This window comes from Scyliorhinus torazame, chromosome 8 (genome assembly GCF_047496885.1).
Source record: "Scyliorhinus torazame isolate Kashiwa2021f chromosome 8, sScyTor2.1, whole genome shotgun sequence".
In the NCBI taxonomy this organism is placed as follows: Eukaryota; Metazoa; Chordata; class Chondrichthyes; order Carcharhiniformes; family Scyliorhinidae; genus Scyliorhinus; species Scyliorhinus torazame.
Window position 1 is genome coordinate 149,216,461 of NC_092714.1, and position 18,886 is coordinate 149,235,346.

At 53.3% G+C, this 18,886-nt stretch overlaps 1 protein-coding gene across 1 annotated transcript in view; it reads right to left on the reverse strand.

The window, feature by feature from the left end:
• cltrn (collectrin, amino acid transport regulator) overlaps positions 1-18,886 on the reverse strand; it is a 61,061-nt gene that overhangs the window by 19,911 nt on the left and 22,264 nt on the right. Inside the window, exons 4-5 of the mRNA XM_072514348.1 lie at positions 1,234-1,350; positions 931-1,125 (exon numbers count right to left, since the gene is read on the reverse strand). Coding sequence (XP_072370449.1) covers positions 931-1,125; positions 1,234-1,350 — 312 coding nt within the window. The remainder of the gene's footprint in view (positions 1-930; positions 1,126-1,233; positions 1,351-18,886) is intronic.

Consider the following 18,886-nt stretch of genomic DNA (forward strand, 5'->3'; position numbering starts at 1 on the left):
CGGGGCCCATCAATCCACAGGCGGGCCTGTGCCGTGGGGCCACTCTTTCCCTCCGCACCGGCTGCTGTGGACCTCCACCATGGCCGGTGCAGAGACAAACCCCCCTTTGCGCATGCGCTGGGATGACGCCAGCATCCCGCCACATAACTCCACCTCACCTTTGGGACATTTAGGCAACTTTTGGACATTGAGGGGAAATTTAGCATGACCAATCCACCTAACCTGCACATCTTTGGACTGTGGGAGGAAACCCGTACAAGCACAGAAAGAAAGTGCAAATTTGACACAGACAGTCACCCAAGACCGGAATTGAACCCGATCCCTAGTGCTTTGAGGCAGCAGTGCTAACCATAGCGATAACCCATAGCGATGGGCAATAAATGCTAGGCTTATCCAACAATGCCTGCATCCCATGAATAATTCAATAAGTAAGCACCAATGGAGAAGCCCAATCCAACATGGTGAGTAAAGCATTTCTGGCTGAAGATATTCATGGACTCCCTGCCCATCTGCAGTCTGGATGGAACAGATGGCGAATAGGTGCACTGCCATGGAAAATGTATGTCTACAGACATGACACCATGAGGTAAAATAGATTCTTGATCATCAATTGAGATTGAATAGCGCCTTCAAAGATCTCCAGGACAAACTTGAAGGACTAAATGGTCTCCTTACATGGCATAAGATTCTATGATCATATGCGTCTATAAGATCATCGAAACAGGAATAAGAGAATGTTCATGGGAAGATATCCCTCAACACATTACAGTATCTACCAAGTTCACTCAAATTCCACCCATTTCATGTCTTGAGCAAAGCCCCTTTATAACATTCCCTGCTTCCCAAGTGTTATTTCAACAATATCCATCCTTTCTGGAACTCAGATATTTGACTCTTCAAAGGGACAGAAAAATAACTGAAAATACTCACTTAATCTTGTCACGGTGGCCGATGATGGTAATCGCAATTAAACCGACCACAATCAAGCCCATGATAACACCAAATACAATCAGCCAAACCATAACAGATGGTTCACTGTGTGGGGCTAAGGTGGGTTCAATCCCCAGAAACTCCAAAGTGCGATCATCCAGGGAAAAGGCATTATTGAATCGCGGTCTGACCATTCTGAAATGTTTAAAAACACAACATCAGCCGAAGTCGAGGCTTCATTGAAGGGACCGCTCATTGCACATTTTCTTCCTGCAATTTCTACACAAACGATTTAAGTCATACCTGATTGCTTCTTCGACAGCAGTCTTGGGAAGAGGTTTCGACAGGTCAGAGGAATTTGTCACCACAAAGTAAAATGAGATCCTCTTTGTTTCTGCACATATGTGCACATCAGATACACTGGAAAAATAATGATTATAATTTCAGGATATTTTCTGTATCTGGCACTAATATCACTAGCTTGTGTGCTTCTATTTAAACAGGGTGTATCATGCAAGGTGTTTTTTTTTAGCTCAGTTGGCTGGACAGCCGGTTTATGATGCAGAGCGGCGCCCAACAGCATGGGTTCAATTCCCATACCATCTTCTCATTCTCGCCCCTTGCCTGAGGTGTGGTGATGCTCAGGTTAAATCACCAGCCAGCTATCACTCAAAAAGGGAGACACAGCCTGTAATAACCCTCATGAGGCCCACCAGGTAACTCTAATCAATCTCCCTGGGGGACTCGTGGAATACAAACTTCCCTGCTAGTGGGCGGTGGCCCACTCAGCTGGGGCTTGTAATCAGGTGGTACAAAACCCAGCCTACACTGGACCGGCATCCTGATAGTCCCGACGTAGGGGCAGTTTCCTGTGACTAATCTATTGTTTACTCAAGTGTTCGGCCTCCTGGATCTTCATACAGCCTATGGTCCTCAGGGCGACATTCATATCACACAAGTGGGCAGTATAGTTGGAAAGAGAAAAATCTTGCGGCTGCACTCAGCACACAAGGAAGAGTGGGAGGGTATAGTGAAATTGGTGTTTCTGTTAGGTTCATATTCACCCCTAGCGGGAATTAAATGGGATGAAAATACTTGAAAAGTATGGATGGAAGAAATAATCTGTGAAAAATAGTCAGTCTGGAGATGGGAGTGTTATTGAAGTCACTCCATTGGCTGATGCCGGAATCGCGAAACGCGATTGGGCAGAGAATAGGTTCTGATGCCAAAACGCGATGTGTGCCAATCTGTTGCCAAATCGCAATTCTCCGTCACCTCGACAGCGGCGTCAATGCGTACTGGAACGCACGTACAGTAAACACTGTTTGCATATTATTAGCGGTCCCGACCGGGTATTCCCTGGGGCCTCTGCGATTTTCCTCCTTCGATGGGCTGAGTTCCTGACGGTGCGGTTCACTTGTGCTTTAAAAATCGTGAAACCAGTGTCATGGCTGACAAGGGAGAGAGAGAGGAGGTAGGACACAGAGAGAAACGACTGTGGGCTGCCGGGCTAGACACTGGCCGGGCTGACTGGGGTGGGGTCCTTGCCAGGGATGGGAGGGGGGGGGGTGACGGGGGGAATAGGCTAAGTGGCCCAGGTGACCCCCACCACCGGCCTGAGACGGTGCCCAGTCACGGACCGCCATTACCGCGGCAACATGCTGCACACGCCACTAACCATCCACCCATGCGCCTGGTTCTGCAGAGTGATACTGACTGTGTGGGTTTCCCCCCCCCCCCCACTCCCACCCCACCCTCAGCCACGCCCCCACCCCCCCACCCCCCCAGGGCAACACCCACAGTAGCCCCTCCGGGGGCCGCGGTGCATACCCCTGGTGAGGGCAGTGCCAGCCAATGGTACCCCTGGCATCAGGAACATGCGCTAGGGCCAGAGGCCCCCACAGTGCTGGCCAATGATGGGGCCAAGGGTACCGGGATTGGTGGGGGGACATGTGGGGGCAGAGCCCATGATGCCTACTGGGGCCACCCTGTAGCCCGGTGAACCTGGTTGGGCAGGGTGTACGCACCATGCTAACATGTCAGCCTTTCACACTCTGCAGACAATGGATATTGGAATTCAACCAGCAATGGTGGCTTTCCTCTAGTCGCCGCAGCCCTGGGGGATGCCCTGCAGCTGCTCGAGGAGGAGGATGCTGCAGCAGTGGAGCATGCTGCAGAGGGACAGGTGGCAGCCGCCCAGGAGGGAGAGTGAGCCCCCAACAGGCCGAGGGGGAGGAGGTGCAAAGGAGGCACGGCTCGTGTGTATTGACAGCGCCTGTCATTTGAGGACCTGCTGGTCAGGGCATGCCATCGAAGACTCCAGCTGAGCAGAGAGACAATGCGACATATTTGCCAGATGATAGCACACCTGGCACCACAGGAGTGGGGAGGACACCCGCTCCCAGTGGCCGACAAGGTGTCGGTTGCCCTTAATGTTTACGTGACAGGGTCCTTCCAGGCACCGAATGGGGACCTGTCCGGCATCTCACAGACCTTGGTGCACAGATGCATCCTCGCTGTCATGGATGCCCGATATGCCCAGGCAATTCAATGCATCCATTTCAATGTGGACGAACCCACCAGGGGGTGATCGACGGGATGCATGTCGCCCTACTTGCACCTGCAGATGTCAGGCCGTTCTACACAAACTGAAAGGAGTTCCTCTCGATGAACATGCAGCTGGTATGTGACCATCAGCTGCACATCATACAGGTCTGCGCCCGATACCCGGCAGTGTGCACGGCGACTTCATCCTGGCACACTCGATGATTCCTGACATGTTCAAGATGGGGGGTTGGCTCCTGGGCGACAAGGGTTACACACTACAGTTGTGGCTTATGACACTTATCCAGAGGCCACAGGCCGACGCGGAGACCCGCTACAACAACGCCCATACAGCGACCAGGAGCATGATCGAGCGATGTGTTGGATGAGGAGGAGGAACACCAGCCTCTTCTGATGAGGAGGATGCGAGGGAGGTAGGAGGAGAGGCAGGACATGGGGCCCAGGCAGGCAAGGGAGGCCGCACGAGGTGTGCGCCAGGGCCAACACGCATGGGATGCTCTGATTGCCTCCAGGTTCGCCACCTGGGTGGGTATTGGTGGGATCAATGTCTGACTTCTGCCCAGGTAGCACTTTCCACCGTCCACCTGGGTGATCTCTGCATGTGAGCTGGTCTTCCATCACACGGTGCCATCGAATCCCTGGGGTGAGGGTGGTGAGGACGGATGGGGGGGGCGGGGGGGGGGGGTTGCTGGGCTACCCACAACATCCGCCCATTCCCCCGACCTCTGTCCAGCCCAGACCAGCCCACCCCTCACACTCATCTGACAGAGCACCGAGACAGGTTGTAACAGTGATAACAGGTGTTTAATGTGAACAAATAGTTACAGATTTGTGCCCTAGACCCTGTAACAAATCTGTGCCCTGCACCCATGCCATCTAAGTGATGTCTAACTTTCTGGCCTAACAATATGCCTAGGTAGATCCCCAGACGGTAGAGCAGAAGTGGAGGTGGCCTGCTGTGATTCCTGCCCTACGACCTGGGTCCCTTTGGCTGGTGTCTTCTGGGGCGACCGGGCCTGGATGGGCCTGGCTACTGCTCGGGTGTCCCAGGTGGCATGCTGCCGCCCTGTTCTGCCCACTGCCCACCAGATGCACCAGGGACAGGAGGAGGGGAGTCCGAGGTGCTGGGGTGTTCAGGCACCGGGCCCCATCACCTCCTCCTCTCTCGGGGTGCCCAATGGCCCCCAGGCTACTCCATGGGATGGGGGTGTAAGCGGAGCTATCCCCTGAGGCTCCCCGCCACCTGGTGCTGCCAGTCCTGAAGGCCTGCTCAGGTCTCGACCAGAGTCTGCACGCTTGCAGCCATGGAGCACAGGGAGTGGACTATCTCTGACTGGGACTGCACCTTATCACGCAGTGACTGCGCCACCACCTTCTGGGTTTGTTTCACATCAGCCAGTGATTGCGCCATCTCCCACTGGGACTGGGACACCTCCCTCTGTCTTTGTGCCACAGTTGACCAGCGCTTGGCAATGCCGCTGACGTTCCCAGCCATGGCCTGCTGTGACTGGGCCACGCTCAGGAGTGCCACTGCAATGTCCAGGTGACTCTAGCACATTGTTGCCTGTGAGAGGTCAGCCCTGTCCTGGGCCTCGGCCTGCACCTGCACAGAATGCCCCAGCCCTTCGACATGCCGACACATAGCCGCCCAAATGCCTCTCAACCCGGACGCCACCCATGCCGTGTTGGCCTGGATGGCATGCATCGTTGGCACCACCTCCTGCTGCTGCACGTGGTTGGACTCCTCCAGCTACACCTGCTGGTAGTGGATGCTCGCCGACAACCCCTCATGTAGTCCCTGGCTCTGCGCTGTATCTCCATGATTGATGGGACTGTCTGTTCCTGAAACCCGAAAACCGTCTGGATGGCACCTAGTTCCTGGGGTCGGCCTGCCCTCCGAACGTCCGGCCCCTCGGGTGTTCCTACTTTCACCTGCTGTACCGAGTCAGCTGTGTGGTGAGCACCAGATAGTATCCCAGGAGCCTCTTCGCTAAAGTGCCCAACCGAGGTGAGTGTCTCTGGGATGGTGGAGGGTGTAGGAGAAGCTGTGACAGGAAATCACTGTCATCCTCCAACCCAAGCTCCGGGGTCTCCTGAGTCTTGGGCGGAGGGCTGATGTCCAACCTGCTCCCATCGCTGCTTGGCTCACGTGGGGGGCTCTGGCTGTGGCACTGGCTGGGGGCAGGGGTTGCCAGATGATCCGCCCCATCACCAGCAGCTCCTGTAAGACACAAGACAGATGCATGATTGGACCGCGGGCCGGGAGGGAGTAGGGATGAGCATTGGGGTGGGGGAGGAGGTGTAGTGTGAGTCTGATGGTGATGTTGGGGTGGAGTAGGGGTGGTGGGCTGGTGTGTGGTGGGGGTGAGGGTGGGGGTGAAGGTGGGGGTGAGGGTAGTTGACACACGTGGCATTGGGAACCGCAACTAAGCGGGGTTTCACTTCCTCGCCCACGGCAAAACTCTACCTCGGTGACCTCCCTTTCCTTCGGGCTGCTGACCACGTCGAGGGCCCTCTGTTCTGCCACAGTGAGGGGCCGCAGGTCCCCCTCCTGTCTTCTCCCGCTGCCGGCAATTGTGCGTGGCCTTCTCCTGGGGGTAAGGGGGGAACAGAAAACAACGGTTTTAGACAGTCAGACGCATTCAGCCCAGGGGCTGGGTAGCTAGTGGCCTCAGTGGCAAGGGCAACCGGTCGGGCAGGCCGTTACTGGTGCTGTCATGTGGTGCAGGGTGGGGTTCCGTGCTCTCCGGTTGGGGGGAGGGGGTTTCGGGTTACAGGTGTGTGGGATGGGGTTTAGTGCTGGGGCACACTGCTGCCTACTCATCCTGGCCGCCATGAGGAGGTTGTGCAGTTTTCTACGGCACTGCTGGCCGGTCCGGATAATGTTGCCTAAGGCATTGACTGTCTCTGCCACCTGCGCCCAGGCACGATGAATGGCAGCAGCTGGCATGCTCCTTCCCGGGCTGGGGTACAGGGTCATCCTCCTCTCATCCACGGAGTTCATGAGGGTCTCCAACTTTGCGACCACGAACCTTGCTCTCCTTACTGCCATCTTGTGGCTGGGATGATGCGTGTGGAGAGTGATGTGTGTATATGCAGCTGCAGCTTGTCAGCCTCCTGAGTGTCAATGATGGACCCAGCGAATCCCACATCGTTTCTCATTGGAATCGCTTGTATTCCATGTGGTGCTGGTGCTAGCCCCTCCATGGTCGTTGAATCGGTTCAGGTGCGGCGGCAGTTTGCTGTTGTGAAAATCCACGGATTCTGCGTTGGCATCAACATTGGTCTCAGAAACGGAGAATCCTGTCCCATAAGTTTTTGGAGTAAATAGAGAAAATATGGGCAGGATTATCCTATTGCCGACGCCAAAATTGCATTCGCCGATCGGCCGGAGAATCCCTTTTTACTCCGAAATCGGGGGCGGTGCCGTTTTTCCGATGCCCTGCCCCCTCAAAATCTGCGTACTCGAGGTGTACGCCGCACGCCATTGGGACGGCCTCAGGACATACCTGAGGTCCTCCCCTGATGCTCCGCCCCGATGGGCCAACTTCCCGCCATCGTCTGTTGTGAGTCCTCTCAACTTTCGTAAACCTGGTGTGGAGACTGCAGACTGTGTCCAGCGCCGTCACAGTTGGGGGGGAGCCATTCCGCTGGCAGGAATCACTTAACCTATCAATATCTCTTTGCAAACTGTTTGTATCCCTCTCACAACTTGCCTCTCCATCTATTTTTGTGTTGTCTGCAAATTGTTTCCTCCAAGTTATTAATATATGTTGCAAACAGAAGCGGTCCCAGCACTGATCCCTGTGGAACCCCACTGGTTACAGGTTGCCAACCTTAAAGCAAATCGTTTATCCCCACTCATTGTTTCCTGCCCATTAGCCAATACTCTATCCATGTCAATTTACGACCCCCAACACCAAGGGCTCTTATCTTATGACTTAACCTTTTGCGAGGTACCTTGTCAAATGTCTTCTGGCAGTCTAAATACATCACATCTACTGGTTCCCCTCTATCCACTCTGATTCAGAATTCCTCAAAAAAACTCTATAAATTAATCAGACACGATTTCCCTTGCATGAAGTGATGCGGACTCTGCTTGATTAGATTATCATTTTCCAAATGTGGTGCTATTACTTCCTTAATAATTGATTCCAATATTTTTCGAACAATAGATGGTAGGATAATCGGACTATAGTTACCCGCTTTTTGCCTCCCTCCTTTTCTGTCACATTGGCAGTTTTCCAATCCTTAGGGACTTCGCCAGAATACAACAACATTTGGAATATGACAACCAATACACCCATTATCTCTGTAACTACTTCCTTTAGGATCCCAGGACGAAAGCCTTCAGGGCCAGGGGACCTATTTGGCTTTAGCCCCATTAGTTTGTTTGATACTACTCCTCCAGTGATAGTGATGGCATTTAATTGGTACCCCATATCCTCCACCATTTCCTTGTTCCCCATAATTATCTCCCGAGATTCATTTTCTAATGGGCCTATGTTCACTTTGACCTCTCTCTTCCATTTTGTATATTTAAAGAAGTTCTTATTGTCTTATTATCTATGAAAGCATAGACCTGGGGGAATTGGTGGCATAGCGGTATTGTCACTGTGCTAGTAATCCAGAGACCTACAGGTTCAAAGCTTTGACAAAGAGCCATCCAGTCTCGAAACGTTAGCTCTCATCTCTCTCCACAGATGCTGTCAGATCTGCTGAGATTGTCTAGCATTTTCTGTTTTTGTTCCCTCTATAAGGCTGTCTCTTCTCGAGGCTCAGGAGCAATGTAGCATTGTGACAGTCCCAAAGGGCTGGAGCTAGTTACTGTTGTTTGCTGTTATAGGAGAATATGCTCAGAGGTAGTCAGGAGCAAGAAAGCAGATGGTATTATTTGTATGTCATTTAATATGAATGAAAGACCAAAATCAACCCGTGTAATAAAACTCATTATGATAAATAAAATCATTCATGCAGGAATCATAAGCAGAGTGGCCAACTAAGAGCCCTGATGTTGGGCCAGTTACCATGGGGAAATCTGCTAACAGGTCCTCCGTTCAATTTAAAGAAACCTTACTACAATTCTGGCCCAACTTTCAGTCGTTCTTTCAGTGGAGCAGCAGGTAGGTAAAGGACACCATAATCCCAGATAACCATCGGCTGCTTTCTCCGTGGGAGATCTGACTGGTGGTGATTTCACCTTGAGAATCACCACACCGCATGCAAGGAGCAAGGTAGAGAAGGCAGGTTTGCCGCTAGCTAGTATGAACCTGCCGCTGCTACCCGAGCTCTGCATCACAAAACCAGCTGTTCAGCCAACTGAGCTAAACCAGCCCACAGTGGAGGAGCAGCTCACTGATCAAGAACATGCCACAGGGAAAGAGTAAAAATCAGGGTTATACTCAGATCAAGAACCAGGCGGTAAACAAAGAGCCTCCTTGGCTGAGGAAGTGACACATGTGGCTCACAGAAAGCTAAACAGAGGAAAATAAAATATTATAAAGATGGGATTTCAGTTTGATTATAGATGTGTTTGCAATAAGCAATTGAAAGAGTGAAAGGTAGAACACAACAAGCAGACTGATGAAAGACTGAGAGACCTTACCTCATGTGAATTGTTTGATGAATAATTAATTTAATTGATTAATTGAAGGATCTCAATGTCAGTTAGTGATTCAGCAAATACACAGTTTCATTTCATGAAGTGATATTACTTCTGTTAATTGTTGTTGTTTCTCTTCCCACACCTCATGGTGCACAAGGTAGACTTTCATCTGATTCCATATTGATTTTTTCCCGGAAAAGGTTGCTGGGCTGTCGCTAGGGGCTTATGGCTCAAGGGACGTCACTCCACATCAAGCGGACTGACGAGGATCTCTCCCGCTCTTACTGGCAGCCATTGATGTGTTTGGAACGATTTTGCAGGTTGACACTCAACCTGTTTGACTGGATTATGAACGCAACTTCCTTGGACGTCAAGTCCTGAGGTGGGACTCGAACCCAGAGCTTCTGGCTCAGAGGTAGGGATGCGCCCCAATGCCTCTTACTTCTATTAATAATTCCACATTATGTAAACTCTTACGTATTGACAACAGCAAAGAGGTTAATTGTGAAAGATTGGTGTTTGGCCTTACTAAACTCTTTCTGCCGACTGCATTGCTATTGCCATCTCCTTTCATGTAACATTTGGTACACTAAATGCCAAGGGAGTTTTTTTAACCCTCTCAGGGCTGGAATAGCACAATGACAAAAAGTTATAAAAAGTCAGAATGTCTGATTGCCTCAAGGCTCAATAATCCAAAGAGTTGACTCCCTTCTGGTAGTGGAATACTGCATACATGGAGCACTTATCCATTAGAATATCCATTCCTGGTTACTCCAGGCTCCTATGTATCGCTTTCCTTGTCCCTTTCAGTAGATTATTCTTTGAGCTGGGTTATGCCATTGCCCAATGTTGCTCCCACTCTGACACTGAGAGAAAGCTGAGGAAAACTGTGGCCCAGACAATCATTGTCAAATTGCCTGCCGGAAATTTCCCCAACCTGACACTGCCCTGCATTTCTGTTGGGGTTTTCTAAACCCAGCTATCCCAAAATGCGGAGCGTTGCCTCCCTTGGAGAACTACATGGAATCGTAATCATAGAATCATAATCGTAGAATTTACAAAGCAGAAGGAGGCCATTCGGCCCATCGAGTCTGCACCAGCACTTTTCGCAGAGTCAAGGGAAAACTGACTCTTCCCCTCTTTTATATTACATTGGCTGCAATATGGTTAAAAAAAATTGTTTAAAGTGTTTTTATTAAGGTTTTGCAGAATTTTTCATAATAAAACAATAGTAACAAAACAAACTAAAGTGAACATTAACATAGTGCAAAAAGAGAATATACAATAACAATTAAATAGACATTACCCCACGCGACTCAATCTTCCCACACCATCCCAATGACGCACTCACCCCCCCCACCCCACCCCCCCTCCGCTCCCCTACGGATTGCTGCTGCTGCTGACATTTTAATTTTCCCCGAGAAAGTCGACGAACGGCTGCCCCCTCCGAGAGAACCCCAGCGTAGACCCTCTTAAGGCAAACTTTATTTTCTCGAGGCTGAGAAACCCAGCCATGTCGTTAGCCCAAGTCTCTACACTCGGGGGCTTTGAGTCCCTCCACATTAATAAAATCTGTCTCTGGGCTACTAGGGAGGCAAAGGCCAAGACGTCGGCCTCTTTTGCCCCCTGAACTCCCGGATCTTCCGACACTCCAAAGATCGCTATCTCTGGACTCGGCACCACCCGTGTGTTAAGCACCTTGGACATTGACCTCGCGAACCCTTGCCAGAACTCTCTCAGCTCCGGGCATGCCCAAAACATGGGGACATGGTTTGCAGGGCTGCCCTTGCACCTCATACAACTGTCTTCTACCCCCAAAAACTTGCCCATTATCGCTGCCGTCATGTGTGCCCGGTGGACCACCTTACATTGAATTAGACTGAGCCTGGCACATGATGAGGAGGAATTAACCCTGCCCAGGACCTCTGCCCACAGACCCGCTTCCAACTCCTCACCTAGCTCCTCCTCCCACTTGCCCTGGAGCTCCTCATCATGTGTTCTTTTAAGAATTGGCAAGTCATGTTGCAGCTGTATAGAACCTTAGTTAGGCCACACTTGGAGTATAGTGTTCAATTCTGGTCGCCACACTACCAGAAGGATGTGGAGGCTTTAGAGAGGGTGCAGAAGAGATTTACCAGAATGTTGCCTGGTATGGAGGGCATTAGCTATGAGGAGCGGTTGAATAAACTCGGTTTGTTCTCACTGGAACGAAGGAGGTTGAGGGGAGACCTGATAGAGGTATACAAAATTATGAGGGGCATAGACAGAGTGGATAGTCAGAGGCTTTTCCCCAGGGTAGAGGGGTCAATTACTAGGGGGCATAGGTTTAAGGTGAGAGGGGCAAGGTTTAGAGTAGATGTACGAGGCAAGTTTTTTACGCAGAGGGTAGTGGGTGCCTGGAACTCGCTACCGGAGGAGATGGTGGAAGCAGGGACGATAGGGACATTTAAGGGGCATCTTGACAAATACATGAATAGGATGGGAATAGAAGGATACGGACCCAGGAAGTGTAGAAGATTGTAGTTTAGTCGGGCAGCATGATCGGCACGGGCTTGGAGGGCCGAAGGGCCTGTTCCTGTGCTGTACATTTCTTTGTTCTTTGTTCTTTGTTCCTCCACCGGGGTTTCCTCCGCCTCCTGTAGTTCCTGGTAGATATCCGACATCTTCCCCTCCCCCACCCAGGTGCTGGAGACCACCCTGTCCTGTGTCCTCAGTGGCGGCAGCGTCGGAAAGGCTACTACCTGCTTTTTCAGGAAGGCCAATATGGTAAATTTAAATGTGCAATTTGAGAGATAGTGAATGGGTGATAGTGAATGGGTGATAGTGAATAGATGATAGTGAATGGCTGATAGTGAATAGATGATAGTGAATGGCTGATAGTGAATAGGTGATAGTTTTTCGCTGAGAGTGAATCGATGATTGTGAATGGGTGATAGTGAATGGGCGATAGCAAATGGATGGTTGGTTAGCTTTGTTGGCTGGACTGCTGGTTTGTAATGCAGAGCAACATCAACAGTATAGGTTCAATTCCCGTACCAGCTGAGGTTATTCATGAAGGCCCCCCCCATACCCCCCCCCCCCTGTACACCAGCCTCCCCCCCCACCCCCACCCCCCACCCCCCACCCCACTTCGCAATTTGATGTGTGGTGAACCTCAGGTTGAATCACAAGCATGTCAGCTCTCAAAGCAGAGAGCAGCCTATGGACCTCAGGGAATGTGCCGATATTTACATTCACATAGCGAATGGATGATAGTGAATGTGTGATCTGGTTGAGCAAGGCCTGTGGTTGTAGAGGTATTACGGTACCTGGTATGCTGGAGCACCATTGGTGGAAACTGTATGCTTTCTATTGGTTAAGATGTATGGTAGCTCTGCCCTGCTCGGCGGGGTATAAGAGCCCGTGCCGCCCCAGCAGCCTTCATTCTGTACCTGAGCTGCTGGGGGAAACATCTAGCTTATTGAACATCTAGCTTATTGAACTGCAACCTCGCTTTAGTGGTCATTCATCGTGCATCAGGGTCATGTGGATCAAGTGTCAGTAGGGGTTCATCTAGGAGACAGTGATCACAGAATCTTAAGGTTCACTATGGAAAAGGACTAGGTCCAATCCAGAGTAAGAATAATTAATTGTGGGAGTGCCAATTTAAATGCAAAGAAATCCGCCCTCGATAACTTGGAATGAAAGATTGGCAGGCAAGTCTATTACTGGCTCGGTAGGCATAGTAGTTAGCTCTGCTCCTCCGAGTGCTCCAATTTCCTCCCACAGTCCAAAGACATGGGACGGGATTCTCCATTTCTGAGACTAAGTGTTGACGCCGACGCAGAATCGTGGAGTTCCACAACAGCAAAATTGGTGCCGCAACTGGACTGATTCAACGACCGTTCAGGAGCTAGTACCGGCGCCACATGGAACACAATCGATTCCAATGAGAATCGGTGCCAGATTCACCGGTTTCACGATTGGCACTCAGGAGGCTGACAAGCTGCAGTCGCATATACACACTTCACTCCCCGCACACTCCAACCCAGCCAACAAGATGGCATTAAGACGTGTGGTCCCGTGATTCACAGAGGCCGAGCTCAAGACCCTCCTGGACGCTGTGGAGATGAGGCGGATGACCCTGTACCCTGGCCCGGGAAGGAGGCTGTCAGCTACTGCCATTTGCCATGTCTGGGTGCAGGTGGTAGAGGCGGTCAGCGCCATGGACAACACCGTCCGGACTGTCGAGCAGCGCCAGAAAAAACTGCACGACCTCCTCAGAGCGGCCAGGGTGAGTAGGCAGCACTGTGTCCCTGGCAATAAACCTGTCCTCCACACCTGTAACCCAACGCCCTTCCTCCCCCACTCGGAGAGTGGGTGAACCCCCACCTTGCACCATATGTCGGTACCTATAACCGGCAGCCATGGTCGAGTGCCCTGGCCACTGAGGCCACCAACTACCCACCCCCTGGGCTGCATGCGTCGGACTGTCTAACACTGTCGATTTCTGTTTTCTCCCCACCCACCACCCCCCAGGAGACAACAGCCTACAACCGCCGGTAGCGGGAGAAGACTGGAGGGGGACCGCCGGGCCCACAGCCCCTAACCTTGGCAGAGCAGAGGGCCCTGGACGTGCTCGGCAGCCCGGAGGAAAGGGAGGTCGCCGGGGGTGCAGTTCGGCCGTGAGCGAGGAAGTGAGACCCTGCTGAGTTGCGGTTCCCCGTGCCAAGTGTGTCAACCTCGCCCCTCCCAACACCACCCTCACACCACCCTCACCCTCACCCCCTAACACCCTCACCGCCCTGCCACCCTCACCACCCTGCCACCCTTACCTCAGTCCCATCTTCAGCCCCACCCTCACCCCATCCTCAGCCCCACCCTCACCCCCACACCACCCTCACCCTCACCCCCCCAACACCCTCACCGCCCTGCCACCCTTACCTCAGTACCATCCTCAGCACTGCCCCCACCGCCACCCCACCCTCACCCCGCCCTCACCCCCACACCACCCTCACCCCCACCCCCACACCACCCTAGCCCTGCACCACCTTCAACCCCACCCTCATCCCCACACCACTGCCATCCCTACACCATCTTAACCCCTACCCTCACAACCACCACCCGCAACCCCCCCCCCCCCCCCCACCCCACCGCCCCCTCGGCCCACGGTCTAACCATGCGTCTTGTCTTGTGTCTTGCAGGACCTGCCGGAGCTGGGGCGAGTTCATCTTGCACCCCAGCCAGTGCCACCGTTGCCCCCCAGTGAGCTGAGCAGTGACGCTGAGAGCAGCTCGGACACCAGCCCTCCGCCCGAGACGAGTCCAAGGATGACACTGACGTCCCGTCACAGCTGTCCCCAGCACCCTCCACCATCCCAGAGACGCTCACCTCGGTTGGGCACTTTAGTGAAGAGGCACCTGGGACACTATCTGGTGCTCACCATACACATGCTCCAGCACAGCAGGTGCAGGTAGGAGCACCTGAGGGGGCGGACGGTAGGAGGGCGGGCCGACCCCAAGGAATAGCTGCCGCCCAGATGGGTTTCGGGCTTCTGGAACTGACAGTCCCAGCGATTGTGGAGATGCAGTCGCAGAGCCAGGGGCTAAATGAGGGGTTGTCGGCGAGCATCCAACACCTGCAAGGTGCAGGTGGAGGAGTCCAACGCGTGCAGCAGCAGGAGGTGGTGCTGACGATGCGTGCCACCGCACAGGTGGCGTCTGCAGTGGAGGCATTGGGGGAGATGATGTTAGCTATGGATCAGCATGCCCAAGGCTTGCAGCATTCTGTGTGGGCACTGGCCGAGGCCCTGCACAGAGTTACTGCCTCACAGGCAACCATGTGCCCGAGCCACCTGGAAATTATAGCAGCGCTCCTGAGCATGGCCCAGTCACAGCTGGCCATGGCTGAGAGTGTCAGTGGCATTGCCCAGGCGCTGGCCAACGTGGCGCAGATACAGAGGGTTGTGGCCCAGTCCCAGAGGGAGATGGTCCATTCCATGTGCTCTATGGCTGCGAGCATGCAGACCCTGGTCAAGACCACAGTGGGCCTCCAGGACGTTCAGCACCAAGTAGGGGGAGAGCCTCAGTGGATAGCTCCGCTTGCACCCCCGTCCCATGGAGTAGCCTGGAGGCCTCCGGGCACCCAAGGGAGCAGGAGGTGATGAGGCCCATGCGAATGACCCCTGCAGGGGAGGAGTCGGAACACTGCACAACCTTGGATTCCCCCCCCCCTCCTGTCCCTGGTGCATCTGGTGGGCAGCGGGCAGAACAGGGTGTCACCACGCCACCTGGGACACCCAAGCAGCGGCCAGGCCCATCCCATCACGATCGTCCTGAAGGCGGCCACCAGTGGGGACCCAGGTCGCAGGGCGGGTATTACAGCACGCCGCCTCCAATCCTGATGTACCATTCAGGGAACAACCAAGATGCAACGTTAGGGCCTGTGAGGCCAGAAGGTTAGACACGAGGTAAGTTGGCAGGATGAAGGATCATAGTTTAATTATAGGGGCTAGGGCACAAACTGTACATACGTTGTCACATTAAATACTTGTTACTGCTGATAAAACCTGGTGCTCTGTCAGATAAGTGTGAGGGGTGGGCTGGTCTGGGCTGGCCAGGGAGGGGGTGGGGAATAGGCGGACGTTACGGGTGGCTTGGGCTCCCCCCCCGACCATCCCCACCACCATTACACCAGGGATTCAATGGCACCGTGTGATGGAATGGCCAGCTCGCATGCAGGAGTCACCCGTGCCTCCGGTTGGTGAACCTGAAACTGATCAGAGCATCTCTTGCGCATTAGCCCTGGCGCGCACGTTGTGAGGCTTCCCATGCCTGCCTGGGCCCCATTTCCTGCCCATCCTCCCCCTCCCCCGCATCGTTTGTGTCGTCGTTCCTCCTGCAGCACGGTGCCCCTCTGCTGTGCGATGTTGTGGAAGAAACAGCAGGCCACCACGAGGCGGGATGTCCTCTCAGCATCAAACTGGGGGGTCCTTCCAGAGCGGTCCAGGCACCTGAACACATCTTCACGAGGCCGAAGCACCGCTTGATCATGCTGCTGGTTGCTGTATGGGCGTCGTTGTAGCGGGTCTCCGTGTCGGTCTGTGGCCTCCGGATAGGTGCCACCAGCCATGACCACAGTGGATAGCCCCTGTCACCCAGGAGTCAATTCCCAGCCAGGGATGGACATCTCAAATATGTCAGGAATCGTCGCGTGTGCCAGGATGAAGGCGACGTGCACACTGCCCGGGTATCGGGCGCAGATGTGTGTGATGCACAGCTGATGGTCACATATTACCTGAAAGGTCATCAAGTGGAACCCCTTCCGGTTGGTGTAGAGCAGCCTGACATCTGCAGGTACTTGTAGGAGGACATGTATCCCGTCGATCACCCCCCGGAACTGGGGCATCCTGTTGATGGTGGCGAACCCCGCTGCCCGGGCATCCTGGTGGGCTCGGTCCACATTAAATGGATGTATTGAGCCGCCTGTATTTGTCACAGCACCTCTGCACCGAGGTCTGTGGGATCCTGGACAGGTGCCCACCTGGTGCCTGGAAGGACTCCGTGGCATTAATGTTCAGGGCGATCGTTACCTTGATGGCCACGGGGAGCGGGTGTCCTTTCCCATACCCCCGCACTGCCAGGTGTGCCATGATATGGCAGATATGGTGCACTGTCTCCCTCCTCAGCTGGAGTCTTCGATGGCATGCCCAGTCTGGCAGGTCCTCGAATGACAGGCGGTGCCGGTACACGCGAGGCCTCATGCAGAACCTCCTTGGCAGCACCTCCTCCTCGGCCTGTTGGGCGGCTGGTTCTCCATCCTGAGCGGCTCCCTCCTGTTCCTCTGCTGCACGCTCTGCTGTGGCAGCTTCCTCCTCCTCGTGCAACTCCAGCTCATAAAGCTACAGGGAATCCCCCAGGGCTGCGGCCACAATTGCTAGTTGAATTCCAATATCTATTGTCTGCAGGGGGTGAAAGACCAACATGTTAGCATGGTGCGTACCCTCATGCTCAACCAGGTCCAATGGGCTACATGATGGCCCCGGTTGGCATTGTGGACTCTGCCCCGACATTTCCCCCCCTCCCCCCCAACTCCACAACCCTGGCCCCATCGATTGCCGGCACTGTTACCGATGGGGGCAATCCCTGATGCCAGGGGTACTATCGGCTGGCACTGCCATGCCAACGGTACACTCTGCGGCCCCCACCTGGCACCCATGTAGGGGCTACTGTGGGCATTACCCTGTGTGGGCCGCCAGCGAGTGGTCGCTGAGTGAGGGGTATGGTGGAGAGGGGGTGGCGTCACCCATACAGGCAGTGTTACTCTGCAGAGCCAGGGGTCAAGGTCAGTGGGGTGTGCAGCAAGATGGCTGCCTTGCAGGCCGTGGCAATGGCGGCCCGTGACTGGACACCGCCCTGCCTCGGCGGGGACCCCCGGCCACTCGGCCTGTTCCCCCATCACCCCCCTCCTCCCGGCCCTGGCAGGGCCCCCCCACCCCAGTCAGCCTGGCCAATGTCCGGCCCGGCAGCCCATAGTTGCACCTCTGTGTCCTACCTCCTCTTTCTCCCTCATCAGCCACGACGTCGGTTTCACAATTTTTATAAGCACAAGTGAACCGTGCTGTCGGTAACTTGGCCCATCGAAGGCGGAGAATCGCTGAGGTCCCGGAGAATACCGGGTCAGGCAAATGGTGTTTACTGTACAAGCATTCCGGACTGCCTTGAGGCTGCTGTCAATGTGATGGTGAATTGCGATTTGACGTCAAATTGGCGCCCGCCGCGATTTTGGCGTCAAAACCTATTCTCCGCTCAATCGCGTTTCACGATTTCGGAATCAGCCAATGGAGAATCCCGCCCATGCAGTTTAGGTGGATTGTCCATGCTAAATTGCGCCTTTGCGTCCAAAGATGTGCAATTTAGATGCGGTTACGTGGATAGGGCGGGGGTGTGGGCCTGGGTAAGATGTTCTTTCAGAGGGTCAGTGCAGACTCGATAGGCTGAGGCTTCCTTCTGCACTGTAGGAATTCTAGGTTCTAGTCTGTGAACAATGGTCTGTCTTTAAAGAGGAGATAGTAAGGGTACAGTCAAGTGCATTCCCAGAATGGGAAAGCTATGACAAACAAAACAAGGACTCCCATTATGATGAAAGAATTCAAGAGTAAGATGGAGCAGAAAAAGGGGCATCGGACAGATGTTAGGTTGATCATATGAGCACAAACCAGGCTAAATGTCGGAATTGTGGAAGGGACATGAACAAGGAAATAAGAAAGGCAAAGAGAGAGTATGAGAAAAGATTGGCAGGCAATATAAAGAGGAATCCAAAAGTCTTTGTCAGACATATAAATAGGAAAAGGGTGGTAAAAGGAGGAGTGGGGATGATATGGACAAAAAAAGCACTGACACATGCAGGCAGGGGGCGTGGTTGATGTGCTACATGAATACTTTGCATCTGTCTTTACCAAGGAACAAAGTGATACCAAAATCAAAGTGAAGGAGGAGGTAATGGCAATTATCCATAAAGAGGTATTCTAAAGGCTGGCTGCACTTCAAGTTGATTAATCACCAGGACCGAATGAAATGCATTCAAGGATCCTGAGGGAGGTGAGAGAGGAAATTGCAGAGGTACCGGCTTTGATGTGTGTACATGGGCTTCCAAAAGGCTTTTGTGAAGGTGCCACAGAATAGGTTCACCAACCAGATTGAGGTCCATGGAATAAAAGGAGCAGAGGGAGCATGGAAACAGTGACAGACGTGGTGAGTATTTGTTTTGGGACCTGGAGGAAGATAAGTAGTGACAAACAGATACTTT